The sequence below is a fragment of the Diabrotica virgifera genome, chromosome 2 (assembly GCF_917563875.1).
Source record: "Diabrotica virgifera virgifera chromosome 2, PGI_DIABVI_V3a".
Lineage (NCBI taxonomy): Eukaryota > Metazoa > Arthropoda > Insecta > Coleoptera > Chrysomelidae > Diabrotica > Diabrotica virgifera.
Window position 1 is genome coordinate 82,817,370 of NC_065444.1, and position 16,994 is coordinate 82,834,363.

General features: G+C 35.0%; 2 protein-coding genes across 2 annotated transcripts; one reads left to right on the plus strand and one right to left on the minus strand.

Moving 5' to 3' along the window:
• Positions 1-4,612: 4,612 nt before the first annotated feature.
• LOC126879543 (uncharacterized) lies at positions 4,613-13,121 on the minus strand. The gene is made up of 2 exons (XM_050642696.1): positions 11,454-13,121; positions 4,613-8,838 (listed from the first exon to the last, which is right to left on the minus strand). The coding sequence occupies exon 2, from the start codon at positions 8,662-8,664 to the stop codon at positions 4,792-4,794; it is 3,873 nt and encodes a 1,290-aa protein (XP_050498653.1). The 5' UTR covers positions 8,665-8,838; positions 11,454-13,121; the 3' UTR covers positions 4,613-4,791.
• A 182-nt stretch (positions 13,122-13,303) lies between these two features.
• LOC126880738 (matrix metalloproteinase-18-like) lies at positions 13,304-14,857 on the plus strand. Its single transcript, XM_050644785.1, has one exon. It carries the CDS (start codon positions 13,304-13,306, stop codon positions 14,855-14,857), a length of 1,554 nt encoding a protein of 517 aa, XP_050500742.1.
• Positions 14,858-16,994: the final 2,137 nt, after the last annotated feature.

Here is a 16,994-nt window from a genome sequence, read left to right on the forward strand (position 1 = left end):
AAACTTAGTAGGACAAAAACAGAGTATTTGGAATGTTCATTTAAAGATGGAGCTACTACAAATAAAATGGTATCTTTGGATGGTGAAATGATTGTAAAAAGCAATCATTTTAAGTACCTAGGATCGGTATTACAGAGTAATGGAGAAATAGATGGAGATGCATGCAGTAGAATTACGGCTGGATGGATGAAGTGGAAAGAAGCGAGTGGTGTGTTGTGTGACAGAAAAATTCCAATGAAGCTGAAGGGAAAATTCTATAAAACAGCCATAAGACCAGCTATGATGTACGGAACTGAATGTTGGGCAGTGAAAAAGAAAGAGGAACAGCGAATGCATGTGGCGGAAATGAGAATGCTTAGATGGATGAGTGGAGTGACAAAGAAGGATAAAATTAGAAATGAGTATATTAGGGGAAGTCTAGGTGTGGCACCAATTGATGCCAAAATGAGAGAGCATAGGTTAAGATGGTTTGGTCATGTCCAACGTCGAGACGTTAACCACCCAATACGAAGAATAGCTGAAGTGCAGATTCCTGGAAGGAGTAGGAGAGGAAGACCAAAGAAGACCTGGGGGGAGACGATAAGGCAGGACATGTTGGTAAAGGGGATTAACATTGATATGGCCCAAGATAGAATTGTGTGGAGAAATGCAATTAGGGAAGCCGACCCCGCATAGGGATAAGGCAAAGAGAATGATGATGATCACTGGAATGTGCTTTATAATTTGATTTTAGTTTCGTTATAATCGGCGTTCTGGGACGATCGTAATTTTCAGTTTAGTATTTGTTGTTTCCGGTGGGGGACAATATACGCCACGATTATATTAATATAAGTAGTAATATAAGATCATATTGGAATTGTTTTTTAGTCATTATGGCACAAAATATATTTTTCTTTATAAGCAATACGTTTTCTCCTGCAAAAAATCACATTTCAAAAAAATTTTTATTAGTAATTTTATTTATCATGGAATCCAGTTATTCCATGATTCCAGTTATAAATCCCAATTGGCTTACTTAGAAGGAACTTCAAGTATTCAAGTGTATTTAAAAAGAAAATAATAAACAAATCTGCTGTTTTAAGTGTATTTTCTTGTGGCGTATAAAGTACGCCACGCGTGTAGTTATGTTATAACTTGATGCGCGGGTAGTTAAAGTTTAAGAGCGAAAAGTGATACATTATTGCTTTAAAGTAAGAGCTACCGCTGGACGCGTAGCGGAGAGCGATAATTACTCGAAAGCAATAATATTCCTTTGCGCTTGTAATACATAAAACATTTTTTCTACAATCACTTAATAAAATGAAACTATTTTCAAATCATTAACTTTATTATAACTATTTTATATCTGTCATTATAATGTCATAACATTAACTTTTATATCTTTCAGTTTGAATATTCAATGTGTGTTTGTATTGTATGGCTGTACGGTTACTACAAACGACGAGCGTAAAATCAAACTTTACGCGCTAGAGCGATAATGTGACGGTACTCAGTAAACGTCTATTTTTCGTTGCCATTGACAAGCGAAAAAGTCTTCTTTATAAAGTGGTTGTAGAAAAATTACATTATATTATCGCCGTATTGCACGTTCATTTTGACCAGGACAGTTAGCACTAAAAACATAATATCGTAATAAATCGATTTTTAAACACAGCATCTACAAGCTTTCAACGTTTTGCATTGTGTTCATGATGATGTCAGGAAAAAAGTCTGCTATGCAAAAATAGGTGGAGATGCATAATTACACTTTAACGTGCATATAATACATCATAGAATATAGATACACATATAACGTGCATAAATAAACATATGTAACGTGCATAGAGTATACATACAAGGGTATATAAACCACTCAAATAAGAATATTTAGGGGCCAGATTCTGTTATTTGGGTGATTTTTGGGGTCACTGAACACGAATATGTAATCAGAACCGACCCCACGATGCACCCGATTTCCAGTGTTACTGTTAAGGAACGACATCTGGAGTTTCGAGGGTTTTTGGCACTCAATTTACACAAACAGATTACTCAAGAGTTTTGGGATGGCTGGACACAAATACGTCATCAGAACCAAACCCCAGAACAACTGGTGCCCAGGGTCATTGCTAAGGTACGTCATATTCTGGAGTTTCGTAGCTTTCAGCACTAAACTGATTCAAACAGATTACTCAACGGTTTTCTATGATAGATAGCTGAAGACAAATATGACATTAAAACCGACCCTTGACCACCTACTGTCCAGGACTGATATGCATATTATCTTCTGTAATTTCGAGTGTTTTCGGTTTTTGGAGGTCGGTTCTGATGGCGTATGCATGTTTAGTGTTTAGTAACCTCAAAAACAAACCGATTAATCTATTTTCATCGATTTAGTGTCGGAAAACCTCGAAATTCCAGATGACATTCATATCAGTAAAAGGGCTATACGGGAACGGGCTATTTGGTGGAGGCGCCCCATGTTATTTCTTATGGGAAAACGAATAAAATCGCTAAGGTTCATTCTGCTCATTTTTGACGCTTTTTGTTGTGGAGGCGCGACGGCTCATCGGATCGTTACGTGTGAGGGGTCGTTGAAAAGTATAGGGGGTAACGAATACGTTAGCACAAAAAACAAACGCAAAGATATTATCAAAAGGGCATTACTACATATCTCCGTTGTTAGTGGTCTGATTTTAATGATTAAAACGTTAAATGAAAGAGGAGGGTGTAGTGAATACGTTAAGATAAAAACAACCACACATAGACAATATCAAAACGGCACTATTTCATATCGCCTTTGCTATTGATCTGATTTTAGTATAAGAGATATAGAATGAATGGAGATATGCCAATCGAGAAAAAAACAAACAGGACAACAGTACCAAAACACCACTATATCATATCTTCGTTGCTATTGGACCTATTTTAACGTGTCAAATTAATGTGAGATTACTATGAGAGTTCTTTCGTCTTATCAAACAAACCGCCTACACTATGTCCAAGCAATCTAGCATCTATATGTCAGCGTAAAAGACACTCCTTCAGCCTATGGCGTCTCTCTCTCTCTCTCTCTCTCTCTCTCTCTCTCTCTCTCTCTCTCTCAAAACAATTCATAAAAGATACAGACGAGGTGTCGCTGAAAACGATATACCCTACAGCAGCCTATGAGGTATTACTAGAAATAGTATATGTCGAAGAGCGTATACCATTCTTACAGTATGCCCAAACCAACAAACATCCTCAATATTATATTCTCTGATTGAGTACTACTATACATGGATCTCCCTCCAATCATACACCTGCTCTTTGCAAAGAAATGTAAATTACTAAATACAGATGTATTGTGAGTTGCATACAATATTTTATCTATAGAAAGTCAGGTAATATTATGAAAATCACCAAATACAAATGGTATTGTGAGTTGCATACTTTATTTTATCTACGGTAAGTCGGGTAATATTGTATTTTGTAGGTTGGTAGTGTACTTCCAGTCTCGGGTTAATAATGGAAACATACTGGTATGATGTATATGTTGACATAGAAAAGGCATTTAACATAGTGTAATAAGCAGTAATAAAAAATACATGTACTATATTTTACCTATGACCATAAATTAATTTAGAGTGCATAGCTACAAAGACTGTTTGAAAAAATGTTAGCAACGACAGTCAAGCAGTAACTAATGGTTAAAATAAGTATCTAAAAACGTTAATAAAATAATGTTACTAACTAAGCGACGGAATGTGTGTAAAGCGATGTATAAAAATGATGTAAGCATGCAATGAATGAAAGGTAGTCAATTCGGTCGAACATAAATTTGTTGAAAAAACAAAAATATGTTCTTAACAGCAGTCACCAACGTGAAGGTACGACTACATCGACCGCCATGTTAGTAAGGATGATGGTTAGTAGGAATGAATTATTTTACATTATATGATAATATGTTTAATAATAGCAATATACGTAACTTACGTACTAAGATCAGCTCATTATTATGTAACTTGGTTTAGTAGACATCTTTTTATTGATCTGTTAGACATCTTTTACGTATTCTAATTAATGTTAAAACATCGATACTTTGGTGTTAATTCATTCGGTACTATGTTCTGTAGTATTCAAAATGAATTATTGAGGGTAAATTTGTTCGATAACTCTAGGTTATCTAATCTTAAAACTAGATTTTTTTCCGACTCCTGTTTTGTGACAGGCTATCGAAGACTTAAAACTAAATCGGGGGAAAGAAGACCATTAAGTTATCGATTGTCTTAACTTGCAGGCTACATGAGCAACGGCTCCAGAGTTAACTAGAACAGCTCATTATTTGCCTGTTATATATAGTTATGTGGTCTATAACAGATATCTTTTTAGTGGTCATAACTAAACATCTTTTTTTATATGGGCTAATCTTAATAATTATACTTAATTTAGAGATAATATATACAAAACTAAGATCTATTAGAATTATCATATTATATAAAAACGATGAGCAAGGAAAGGTTGAGAAAGGGGATGTAGTAAAAAGGGTCTGCTCCAAATATTATATAATAAATAAATAAAGTTTTAAAGAATGGTATGATTCAATCACCTAAATATGCTAGTCATATTGATATAAAATTATGAGTGATTTTAAAAGGTGAAAAGAGCAATATAATAAAAAGTGACTGATTCAGATGTAGGTATCAATATTGTAGTTGTAATAAATAAAGCTTTAAAAATGACTATTCAATTAACATCCATCTTAAAGTCAATCAAATTATCAAGGATAAATGTTAAAATAGGATTGGCTTATCGAAATCTTACTTTGTGTTAAATCTAATCAACGTCCAGCTCAAGATTATCAACTAAATAATGCCCCCAGGGAAGCGTGTCATAAGACTCCGGAAGGTGATTTCTTTTATCATCATTAGGGCTGAGCGCAATCTTGCTTTGTGTTATGGTATAAACATGGTGCTTATCTGAGCGTATTAGATTCTGTGAGGCTGTCTTAGTTGTAAAGTTATCTAAACACTCGACGTAGTCTTCGAAGGTAATTTTAGTGTTTACAACAGATTTCTTAACCCCCTTCGCCTTCTTTGTCACACCATAATTTTTAATAAGTATTTCAATCTCATCGTCCTCATACTCCTGATCTATCAACTTCCCCTTCAGTTTTTTGATGTCATTATCTGTGATAGCTACTTTTATCGTGTATAATTTAGATCGGAGCCCTATGTAGTCAGTCATAATGCAGCCATTATTCTCATCCTTCATCATACCCAACACCTTCTTGTTAACCTGGGGAATGCCATAAATATTGTCTTTAGGATAGTCAGACGTGTCAAAGTGCCGATGACAGTCTGTTTTCATAGCCTCATAGGGATCTTTTTCCCGTATCTCCACGATCACACTATCGGTATCTGTATAGCAGGTCGTAAAGTTCTCACCAAACCTTCTATTTAAATACCCATAGTGAAAATCGTATATCGTAGTTTTAGCCAAATCCAGTATACTCATGCCCACATATATTGGTTTATCTAACCATATTTCCGCTCTACGCATCTCGACAGCTACCAAATTTTCGTTAAAAATAGTAACATTCTTAAACAATGGACTGCTTATTCGAGCTTCAGCTCCGTAACGACCCTCCCATTCAGTAAGCAATTTAATATCAACGCGCTTGCGTACATTTTCCATGGTCTTGCCGAACACAGCATTGTTCATAAGTTTGAAAAGATTTTTCTCAAATTCATTTTTCGCTGCCTTCCGGAGATTTGTATTCAAGTCAATGTATGACTTTAACCAAGGAGACTGCTTAAATTTCAGGACTCGGTGAATCTTTTTGAGCACCAATCCGTGAGCTAGCGCTTGCTTCAAGGCCCTGTAATGAATTACGTATCTTTCTTTATCATGAAGGGTAGCCATTAATTTGGTTTGCTCTCGCTGTCGTTTAGGGGGAAGCATAGTTTTAGGGTTCAATGATTGGGGGCAAAACGGAAGATCTTTATGACGATCGTGGATATGTTGGGGGTACGCCAGATCGACCTCGAGAAAGTACCCTTCAGAAGCATCGTCAGCTATGGACAGGACATCAATGTTGGCATCGACCCATTCGAAGCCTCCATATGGAAGGAATTGAGACATTGCCCAGCCATATTGATTATTGACATCGAAATACATCAGATATGAGTCGGGCTTCGATGGATCGTAAGATGTCATATATTTGTTATTAGCGTGGACGCGGCGTTTCGAGCAAACTTGACTCAAACCACCACGAATACCACGCTCCACAAACAGAAACATATCTGGATCTGTTAAAAGCTCCAGTTCCTGTTTTGTGTGCTTAAGCATTGCATCCCACGTGAAGCCGGGAAGAGTAAAGTAATGAGCTGGGTCAAGATTATATGTTTTGAGACAACTGGTTCGAAATTGCTCAAAGACGTCTGCAAGAAGAAGAATGTCCGTTTTCATGTATAAATCGACATAATCCCCGAGAGTGGAACAGGAGAATGAAGACCAGACATCTTGGGCTCTATGATAATGCCGACGGGGACATGGTTTATCGTCAAGTTTATTATAAAAAGACTCAATAGGAGGTAGAGACGTTTCAGTAAATTTTATAAAAGAATCAATATAATCATATGGCATGATTCCTTTCTTAGTTAAAAGATGAAAATTCTCCTCAGGAAGCGAAGTATATTGAGAGCGGAGATTAGGATATTCGGTCAAATAAGAAGAGAGCTTATCGAGAGAAGACGCCAAAAATCGAAAACTATCGATAAAACGGAATTTAATTCGAGCATCATTGAGGTGTTTCGTAAAAGAGATATATTTCTCCTTAGTAATAGGAAGAAGATCTACGGGACCTTTGATTTGTGTAGCAATATCATTAACAATAAAGTGGGCGTCATATCCACTAAGGTTATGAAATATCACTGGGATAGTGTGAGCATCTTTATAATTAATGTTACACCCTTCATGGGCAGCCCCTCTGTAGTTATGTTCTGGAGTGAGGTGGTTGTGGTCCCGCACTTTCTTATCATCGAGGGAGAAGCGCTGCTCGCAGATATGGCAATGAGTGGCTGCATGAAAATCACTCTCTTGCTGAGATGTCATATCTATATCATATGGGCACATAAACACTGTAGAAACATTCACAGCAAGCTGATTAAGTTCATCTGCGAACCATTTCATACAATCCTTTCCTCGATATGAGCTATAAAACGATAGGGTATCATCATATGAACATTTGAAAAAATACCCAACTGCTACAGGAATGTGTTCCTGATGTTTCTTAGGATCTCCTGTACGTTTTAGAGCACTTTCGAGATCTGCGTAAACGGTAAAGGGGGCTTTAATCTTATTCCAGAAATTCTTAAATCTTAGCATTTTACGACTTTGTTCTGGCATTTTGATGGCTGTTTCATTTATTCTTACACAATCGTTGGTGTGGGCTTCTAGCTGTGTAGACGATGAAAATGTTTGTAAACACCTATCACAGTTAACATCTGATCGCCCTTTGCAGCATGCCTTATGAACATTTAGCTTTTCCTTAGTAATAAAATAATGTAAACAACTATCGCAGAAATACTTTGTTCCCTTATCTTTACTTAATTGGTTGGAAAGCAGACGGGATAGATTTTTTATCCAAACGTAATGATATCTAATCGGACCTTGCTCATCATATGTATCTTGAACAAGAAGAAGATTCACATGTTTATCTTTCTTGTTCTTTGTTAGGAAGGTTGGGAGGGTCGTATAGTTTTTCTTCTCCTTTTTCAAAATGTACACGTTGATCGACATATTATTCTGCTTTTCAAAATTCGGAATCTGTTTGATGGTCATAGGCCACTGAATACCTTTAAGTTTTAATATGCTCGAGTAGTGCGGGTAAGATGTCATTAAATCGACATTTTTAGTTGTAGGGTATAATGCCGATATGATAGCCCATGCAAAGCATGCCTCGTCATCGTTCTTAACATTAATGCATGCCTGTTTTGTTTTTATCTGAGGGGGAAGTTCAATGTATGAGGAGCCAAGCTGCGGTGTAAATTTGTTAATGTTGACTCCCAGGTTAACAACTGCCTTTAGAGCCCATCCAGAATCGCGTTCTTGGAATTCTTCCAAGTCTCTGGAGATGGGCTCCACTACTTTTTTCTCAAACCATTCATCAATATTCGTATCTCTATAGATGGGGGAGTTTGAAGTAGTGAAATACTTGGTATCATTGAGGACCTTATCTCCGCTGGCTACTTGAAATTCTCCACCAAATACCATATTCACCTTTACTGCCTCATTTTGCTTAAGAGCGTTATGAATTCTACGTTTGAATAGGGCTTTGCAATCTACCAGGAAACTACCCGGGTCCTTGTGTTTAAGGTTTGAGATGACTCCAGTTCTAATTCTTGAATTAAATGCAGATATAGAGTCATCCCATTGTACCCTTTTGTAAGCAGTCTCCGGTCGAGTGTTAAGTCCCGCCCCCTTCTTCTGTTCGGCTTTTAGTTGGTTTCTTAATGTTTTCACCTGCCGCATCTGGGCTTCGAGGTGCTGCTTTTCACCAATCGTCTTGGCATATCTCATAGAGTCCCTTAATTTTTTGGATGTCTTATTACATTCTATCAACCCCTTTCTTAAATTTTCATCATTATAATCATTTCTGATTAAACCTAAGATGGATGCAATTAACTGAATAAGTTTAGCCAACATGTCTAAACACAAAAGTTATTATTCAAAGATAGATTAATAATAAATTTTTTAAAATATGAAAAACCCAAAAAATTATCAAAAATCTGTATCAAAAAATCAATAAGTTATCTCTCACCAGAGCACGTCTAAACGATTTCAAACTCACCAGACCACACGCCTGAACGCTAGGAATATCTGAAACAGAATGAAGAAAATACCATAATGAAGACTATTAAATATACTTTTAGTTGGACGGAAAACTGAATGGTATTATGTTATGCTCAAAAGGCCCCTCAAATGTCTAAATGTGTGCTTGTTCTTCCATAAGAATCAATGTAAAAGTGCTGCATTTAAGACATTTATTGAACTTGGTTAGATTTTTCCCTGCTCATGGCATGAGTGATTCTAGTGAGCTATGACTATGATTCAACGCGGAAAAAACATAAAACTAGATACGGAACAAACGATGAATACAGAGCGTTATCGAAAAAATCCGAAAACAGTGCGGAATAACAAACAGTAGCTGGTAGCAAAATCTCCAATTTAAGATTTGCTGATGACACTACACTTATAGCAGCAAATGAGCAAGATATGCTTGATCTCCTTCGAAGAGTTGAGTAAGAATGCTGCGCATACCTTGGACAGCTCATAGGACAAACGTTTCCATTGTAAACCAACTCGACATTAAATAGAGGCTGTCCACAATATGTATGCAAAGAATTCTACAATTCATCAGTCACGTGGTTCGCAGAGGTGACGATAGTTTGAAAATATTAATCTAGAGGACGATTACCAACTAGATAGTCCGACCAAATTATGAATTCAGCTCAGCTGAAAACTCATTCCGCGAAGTTCTTAGAGTAGCTGAAGATAGAGACCAATGAAACAGAATTGTTAGGAATATTGGAAGAAATCATGATCCTCAGTAATGGGGAAACGACAAGAGAGAGATGATACATGAAAGTATCAGTAGGTTTTAGTTGTCTCAAGTTATTTCGGATTTTTTTTTTCGTTTAGTTATAAGTTGTCTCTTTAAATCCTTATTCATTGTAGGTATCAACGTCTGAAAGCTTTGAATCAGGTCTTGAACAGGTCTCGATCAGGTCTCGATCAGCTTTGATCAGGTCTGATCAGGTCTCGAACAGGTCTGATCAGGTCTCGAACAGGTCTTGATCAGGTCACGAACAGCTTTGATCAGGTCTCGATCAGGTCTTGAACAGGTCTCGAACAGGTCTTGATCAGCTTTGATCAGGTCTTGAACAGGTCTCGATCAGCTTTGATCAGGTCTCGATCAGGTCTTGAACAGGTCTCGAACAGGTCTTGATCAGCTTTGATCAGGTCTTGAACAGGTCTCGATCAGCTTTGATCAGGTCTCGATCAGGTCTCGAACAGGTCTGATCAGCTTTGATCAGGTCTTGAACAGGTCTCGATCAGCTTTGAACAGGTGTTGAACAGGTGGTGAACAGGTCTGAACAGGTTTCAAACTGGTCTAAATATATCTGTTCGATATCAGAACAGTTATGAAATTATTTAGTGTGTGCATGTGTCAAGGAGCTTACTGAAGAGACCAGCGGATACCAACACAATTACTTAAAAAATATGCAACGGAAGGGCGAAGAGAGCATAGACGAAGAAGATGAACACCTTCAAACATATTGGTATCATTCATCAGATATTGATAGAGCTTATGATCCACAGTATGTTTGGCAAACTGATAAATGGATTATGGGCGATAAGGAAATCAAATTTACTCCCAAAAATGTTTGGATTAACGATAACAAGTATACAGCTACTTGTGGGCTATATAATTTACTATTTTATAAAAATCCACAAGACTACGACAAAGGACAGCCTTAATTATAAAAAAATATTAGAAGTCACATGTATGCATAGAGATTCCAGAGAATATTTGAGACATCAAGCATTTCCGGATAAATTTAATAAACTCATCAAGCCTTTGTTTAAAAATGAGCAACCACATCGTCGAGGCTGCTTTGAAAATGCCAAGAAAAATTAAAAAAAAAAAAACGTCGCAATAGTGATGAACAATCTAATTGACAATTTAAACAGCGCACAGACATAGAATGCGAGACACCATCGTTTAACCGTTATGCCGTTAGGTCCATGTGTGAAAATGTTAAAATAAATCAGCTATGCCATCTAGTTTTTTAATTCCCAACTTTAACAGTGTACTAGTACGAATTTAAATAAAAATAATAAAATAACGCATAGTGTTTTTATTACTTACCCAATGCAGCACTAAGATTGACAAATCATTTTTATAAAATAAAATGCAACACCATTCTGTCATACTGAGAATCAGCTATACTTGGTAGTATATTGTTAAAAAGAAGGAATACGGTAGAATGTAGCATAAAAAACTATTTTTTTAAATAAATCGTAAAATTATTTAAAAATATAAGGACAGATGTATCATACAATTTATAAAAACAAGAAATAAGAAATAAACCATAAAATACTATTATCCTAATGTAGATAGCAATCAAATCCCATCTCGTTTCTGTCTTATAACAAGAAAATGACAAAACAAGACGAAGTACTTGCTACATGTGTCATCAAAAGGCATTATTTTGAAAATAAAACATAAATCAACAAAAAATATGAGGATAGGTACATCTACAATTCGGAAAAAACAAGAAATAAAAAATATTTGTAAATCAAATTAGAAATTAGAAATAAACCGTATAATCAAATACCTTTAAAAGAAATAAAATTATATTAATTTGTTATTATGTGCTAAAAATAATTGCAAAAAACAAGAAATCTCTACATTTACTAAATACACCTACCTTATAAAAGTATACACACACACACTTCACTGAATTCACTATTTCTTTCGCTCATCTATAATGTTCTTGTTAGATTCTGTCATTTTATACCCTCTCTTATCTCAGCTTAAAATTCTAGAACAAAATAATATATTTATCGTTTTTATTAGTAGAAACCGCATCATAAAACTGATCTTTTTGACCTGTAAAAATGTAGTTTGATAACAACTTATTTACGTCAGAGTTGACCTTTTTGACCTGTAAAAATGTAGTTTGATAACAACTTATTTACGTCAGAGTTGACCTTCTTGATCTGTAAAAATGCAGTTTAAAATATTTCTATAAAAATAATTCTAAGTCTTTGATTATTCATTTCATACAAATTATATAATATTTTCGTAAAATATACTAGGATTTGATATTGATTTTACATTTCTTCTTTAAGTACATTGTGAACGTTGGCTATTAATTTGGAAATTCTGATGTTGCTTACGTACGGCACTTCTGAATAGTTCGACCAAACGTAAACATTCGCATTGCGCAATGCGCATCCATGTGCATCCAAACCACTTCCACAGATTTTGGACCCTCGAATGTTTTCTTCTGACCAACCCTTGCGTACTGTCTATTTTGCCCTTGATAATAAATTGTGTTCACGATTTCTTTCCATTTTCCGATTATGTGGATTAGCTCCACGTTGGCTACATGTTCGGTCTAGTATATACGAAAATTGCGTCGGTACACCCACATTTCAAATGCAACTTCTTTTTCTTCTTCTTCGTGAGCGTCTAGACCTTTCTAATGGTATATTGTATGGAGCACTTGGTGCAAAATTGAGCGAATTAGGATTTGCTAGAGATTAAACTGCGATAAGCGATCATTCTATGCCAATGGTTTTGTTTTAGTGTCAATAACAATAAATAAGCGTTTGCAGTTCGACCAAGCTACCGCAACGGCCTTTATGGTACTGTACCATATATCTTTTGAACGGATAAGCGGAAATCGATGTATGACCCATCAAATTAAAGGATTTTGAATGATGAATTACGTTGTGGTGTCTGTTTTAACAAAATGCCACGTATAATGCCTTTTTGGTATCCTATAAATAAATTTTATATCGATATAATTAGTACAAGAGTATTGAGAATTTGACGTTGGTTCGTTTTATGATGTTTTTGGTCATAAATAATGATCGTATCGCACTTGGTGAGTGATTTTCGTAATATGCATGAAAATACCTTTCGAATGGTATATTGTATGGAGCACTTGGTGCAAAATTGAGCGAATTAGGATTTGCTAGAGATCAAACTGCGATAAGCGATCTTTCTATGCCAATGGTTTTGTTTTAGTGTCAATAACAATAAATAAGCGTTTGCAGTTCGACCAAGCTACCGCAACGGCCTTTATGGTACTATACCATATATCTTTTGAACGGATAAGCGGAAATCGATGTATGACCCATCAAATTAAAGGATTTTGAATGATGAATTACGTTGTGGTGTCTGTTTTAACAAAATGTTCTGCATAAGGCTTCTGTGAGTTTATTATTAGTATTAATTGTCGAATCTTGTCATATGACACCACAGATTAAATGATTTTGAATGTTAAAGTACGTTGTGGTGTCTGTTTTACCAAAATGTTACATATAAGGCCTCTTTGAAATCCTACCACTTAATATTAGCATTAATTGTCGAAACTTATCATATGACAACTTAAATTAAAGGATTTTGAATGAAGAATTATGATGTGATGTTTGGTTTAAGAAAATACCACGTATAAGGCCTCTTTGGTATTCTATCATACGTGTTATTTGATTATATAAATTGATGCTTATACAATTATGGATCAGTCTATTTTGAATATAAACAAGGATGGAGGTGTTTTTAATATGTGTTCTACTTCTGCGTTTCATAGCAGCAACAGACGCCTTTTCCGAAGACGATGCTATGAAGTTTCTTCAACGATATGGATATATAGATAACAATTATATAGCAGATTTCAATACAACGCTCCTACATTTCCAAGAACAATATAATTTATATGTGGATGGTACACTAAACGATGAAACCATAGGATTAATGCAAAAACCTCGATGTCAAACTGGCGAAAACGATTACTCTCTTATGGGAAAATGGTATAAACATAATCTAAGATGGTATTTTCCCCAGGCGAATCATGTGAAAGATATAATTCAATTAGTTGAACGAGCCTTTAAAATGTGGGAAGATGCTTCAAATTTGCATTTTACTAGAGTGACTGTTCCTGTTCCGAAACCAGATATCACTATAACAGCAGTTAAAAGAAAACATTATTTTCGATCCAACTGTATGGGGAACCAAAAGTGTGGAATTCAGTTTGATGGTCCTGGTGGAAAATTAGCACATTCTTATTTTCCCATCGATAATGATACTTGCGTAGAAATACATTTAGACTTGGATGAAAAATGGAGTTATAATTTGAATGATACAGATTATGATTTCACCAATCTCTTTATGGTTATTCTTCATGAAATCGGTCACAGTTTAGGATTATTACACAGTAACGATGAGTCAGCTATAATGTATCCATGGTACCATAATAAAGTACGAAATATTAGTCAAGATGATATTAGTGGCTTAGAGGCTTTATACGGACGCAAAAGTACAGATGCATATATCCCTACACAAACTAGTGCACCAACACGGTCAACGTCGCATATATCGAGGGTGCATACTACAAGATCCCGTCCTAGACCAAACGAGATTATACCTCAACAATCAACGAAAGCTACACCACATTTTTGTGTTATTGAATATCCCAATATTCTCTTTCTAGCATATGATCCTCAGTTTAAAAACCATCATATGTATATAATACATGAAGGATTTGTGTGGAAAAATGATCTAAATGGACACATGGTACCAAATAATCCAGAGCATTTGAGTACTTATTTACCTAAACAAATAAGAAATATCTCGCATGTGTTTCAGAATATAGCTGGGAACTTAATTGTAGCATCAAATAACACTATGTACTCTGTATCATTTCCCAGCATAACTATTTCAAGAGATATACCTCTGTTTGTATTACCACCCCATGCTGAGATAAATGTGGTATTTCAGACTCACACCGGAAAAACATATATATGGTATGACAATACATCATTCATCGAATATGACGATCTAATAGACCTAGTCATTAGCAGAGGCCTTATAAAGGACATATTTCCTGGAGTACCGACCACCGTTAAATCAGTGTTTAAATACATAGACGGTCATTTATACTTTCTAGATGGCAGCACTTATTACAAATATAATGAGTTTACAAAGAAAATGATCGAAATTGGCAGATTTAATTGGAACTTATTCGGGATTCCTTGTCCAGATGATGGCTTAGTTACACAGTTGAAATATTTACTGAATAAAGTTGGCTCTTTTTATAAATAACTTTGTAATATATTATATGAAATAATAAACTTGTTATCCTCATTTTATTATATCCCTTATTTCTATTGTACGATATCTAATATGGGATTAATAACTGTGAAAGTTTCATATATACGATCTTGAAATCACATTTGATTTAGAAATTCAATATGTTCTTTGTAAAGAGCAGGTGTATAATTGGAGGGAAATCCATGAATTGTCATTGTACGCTACACCATCCATTATTTTAAAGTACATTAAGGTTCATTAAGCGCGAAGGAAATAAAATATGGTCTATATTTTATATAAATTTATTATGGATATCTAAACATTACATTATAATTCATTAATCCATGATTAATACATCTACATTTAAAAAAAAGCCGTTCAGATTCATCGTTGGAACAAAATGTTGTGAATTCATTATTTTTCTTTATGTGATGTATAAGTTTGCATGCATATCCTCTTCTCCGATGGTTAGGTAAAGTGTATACGTAATCTAATACTCTTGGTACATCGTGTTTTCCGAGTGGATCAAAGTCACGTTTTGATAATAGTACAAATGATGCTGGTACTCCGCTGACATAAAGGATATAGCAAGTAACTTTTGTGTTTGTCATCCATTGATCAATAAGTATGTCACTTACATTTAACTGCTTAATTTTTCTGAATGCGTATGGACCTCTGAACAACTCAATTTTTTCCATCTTATTTCATCGAATGATTGATTGATACTGATTTTTGCTTTATTAAAATTAGCGATAACCAAACAATTAAAAAACCAATGTATAAATATCCCTATCATCACTATAACTTGATCTTTTTGACCTGTAGTTTGATAACAACTTATTTACGAGTTGACCTTTTGACCTTTACAGTTTTCACTTATTGACGTCAATTTCTCTGATTTTGTTTTAAGTTTTCGATAGCCTGTCACAAAACAGGAGTCGGAAAAAAATCTAGTTTTAAGATTAGATAACCTAGAGTTATCGAACAAATTTACCCTCAATAATTCATTTTGAATACTACAGAACATAGTACCGAATGAATTAACACCAAAGTATCGATGTTTTAACATTAATTAGAATACGTAAAAGATGTCTAACAGATCAATAAAAAGATGTCTACTAAACCAAGTTACATAATAATGAGCTGATCTTAGTACGTAAGTTACGTATATTGCTATTATTAAACATATTATCATATAATGTAAAATAATTCATTCCTACTAACCATCATCCTTACTAACATGGCGGTCGATGTAGTCGTACCTTCACGTTGGTGACTGCTGTTAAGAACATATTTTTGTTTTTTCAACAAATTTATGTTCGACCGAATTGACTACCTTTCATTCATTGCATGCTTACATCATTTTTATACATCGCTTTACACACATTCCGTCGCTTAGTTAGTAACATTATTTTATTAACGTTTTTAGATACTTATTTTAACCATTAGTTACTGCTTGACTGTCGTTGCTAACATTTTTTCAAACAGTCTTTGTAGCTATGCACTCTAAATTAATTTATGGTCATAGGTAAAATATAGTACATGTATTTTTTATTACTGCTTATTACACTATGTTAAATGCCTTTTCTATGTCAACATATACATCATACCAGTATGTTTCCATTATTAACCCGAGACTGGAAGTACACTACCAACCTACAAAATACAATATTACCCGACTTACCGTAGATAAAATAAAGTATGCAACTCACAATACCATTTGTATTTGGTGATTTTCATAATATTACCTGACTTTCTATAGATAAAATATTGTATGCAACTCACAATACATCTGTATTTAGTAATTTACATTTCTTTGCAAAGAGCAGGTGTATGATTGGAGGGAGATCCATGTATAGTAGTACTCAATCAGAGAATATAATATTGAGGATGTTTGTTGGTTTGGGCATACTGTAAGAATGGTATACGCTCTTCGACATATACTATTTCTAGTAATACCTCATAGGCTGCTGTAGGGTATATCGTTTTCAGCGACACCTCGTCTGTATCTTTTATGAATTGTTTTGAGAGAGAGAGAGAGAGAGAGAGAGAGAGAGAGAGAGAGAGAGAGAGAGAGAGAGAGAGACGCCATAGGCTGAAGGAGTGTCTTTTACGCTGACATATAGATGCTAGATTGCTTGGACATAGT

Coding starts and splice junctions, on each gene's coding strand:
- LOC126879543 (XM_050642696.1), bottom strand. CDS start 8,664: ATGTTGGCTAAACTTATTCAGTTAATTGCATCCATCTTAGGTTTAATC.
- LOC126880738 (XM_050644785.1), top strand. CDS start 13,304: ATGGAGGTGTTTTTAATATGTGTTCTACTTCTGCGTTTCATAGCAGCA.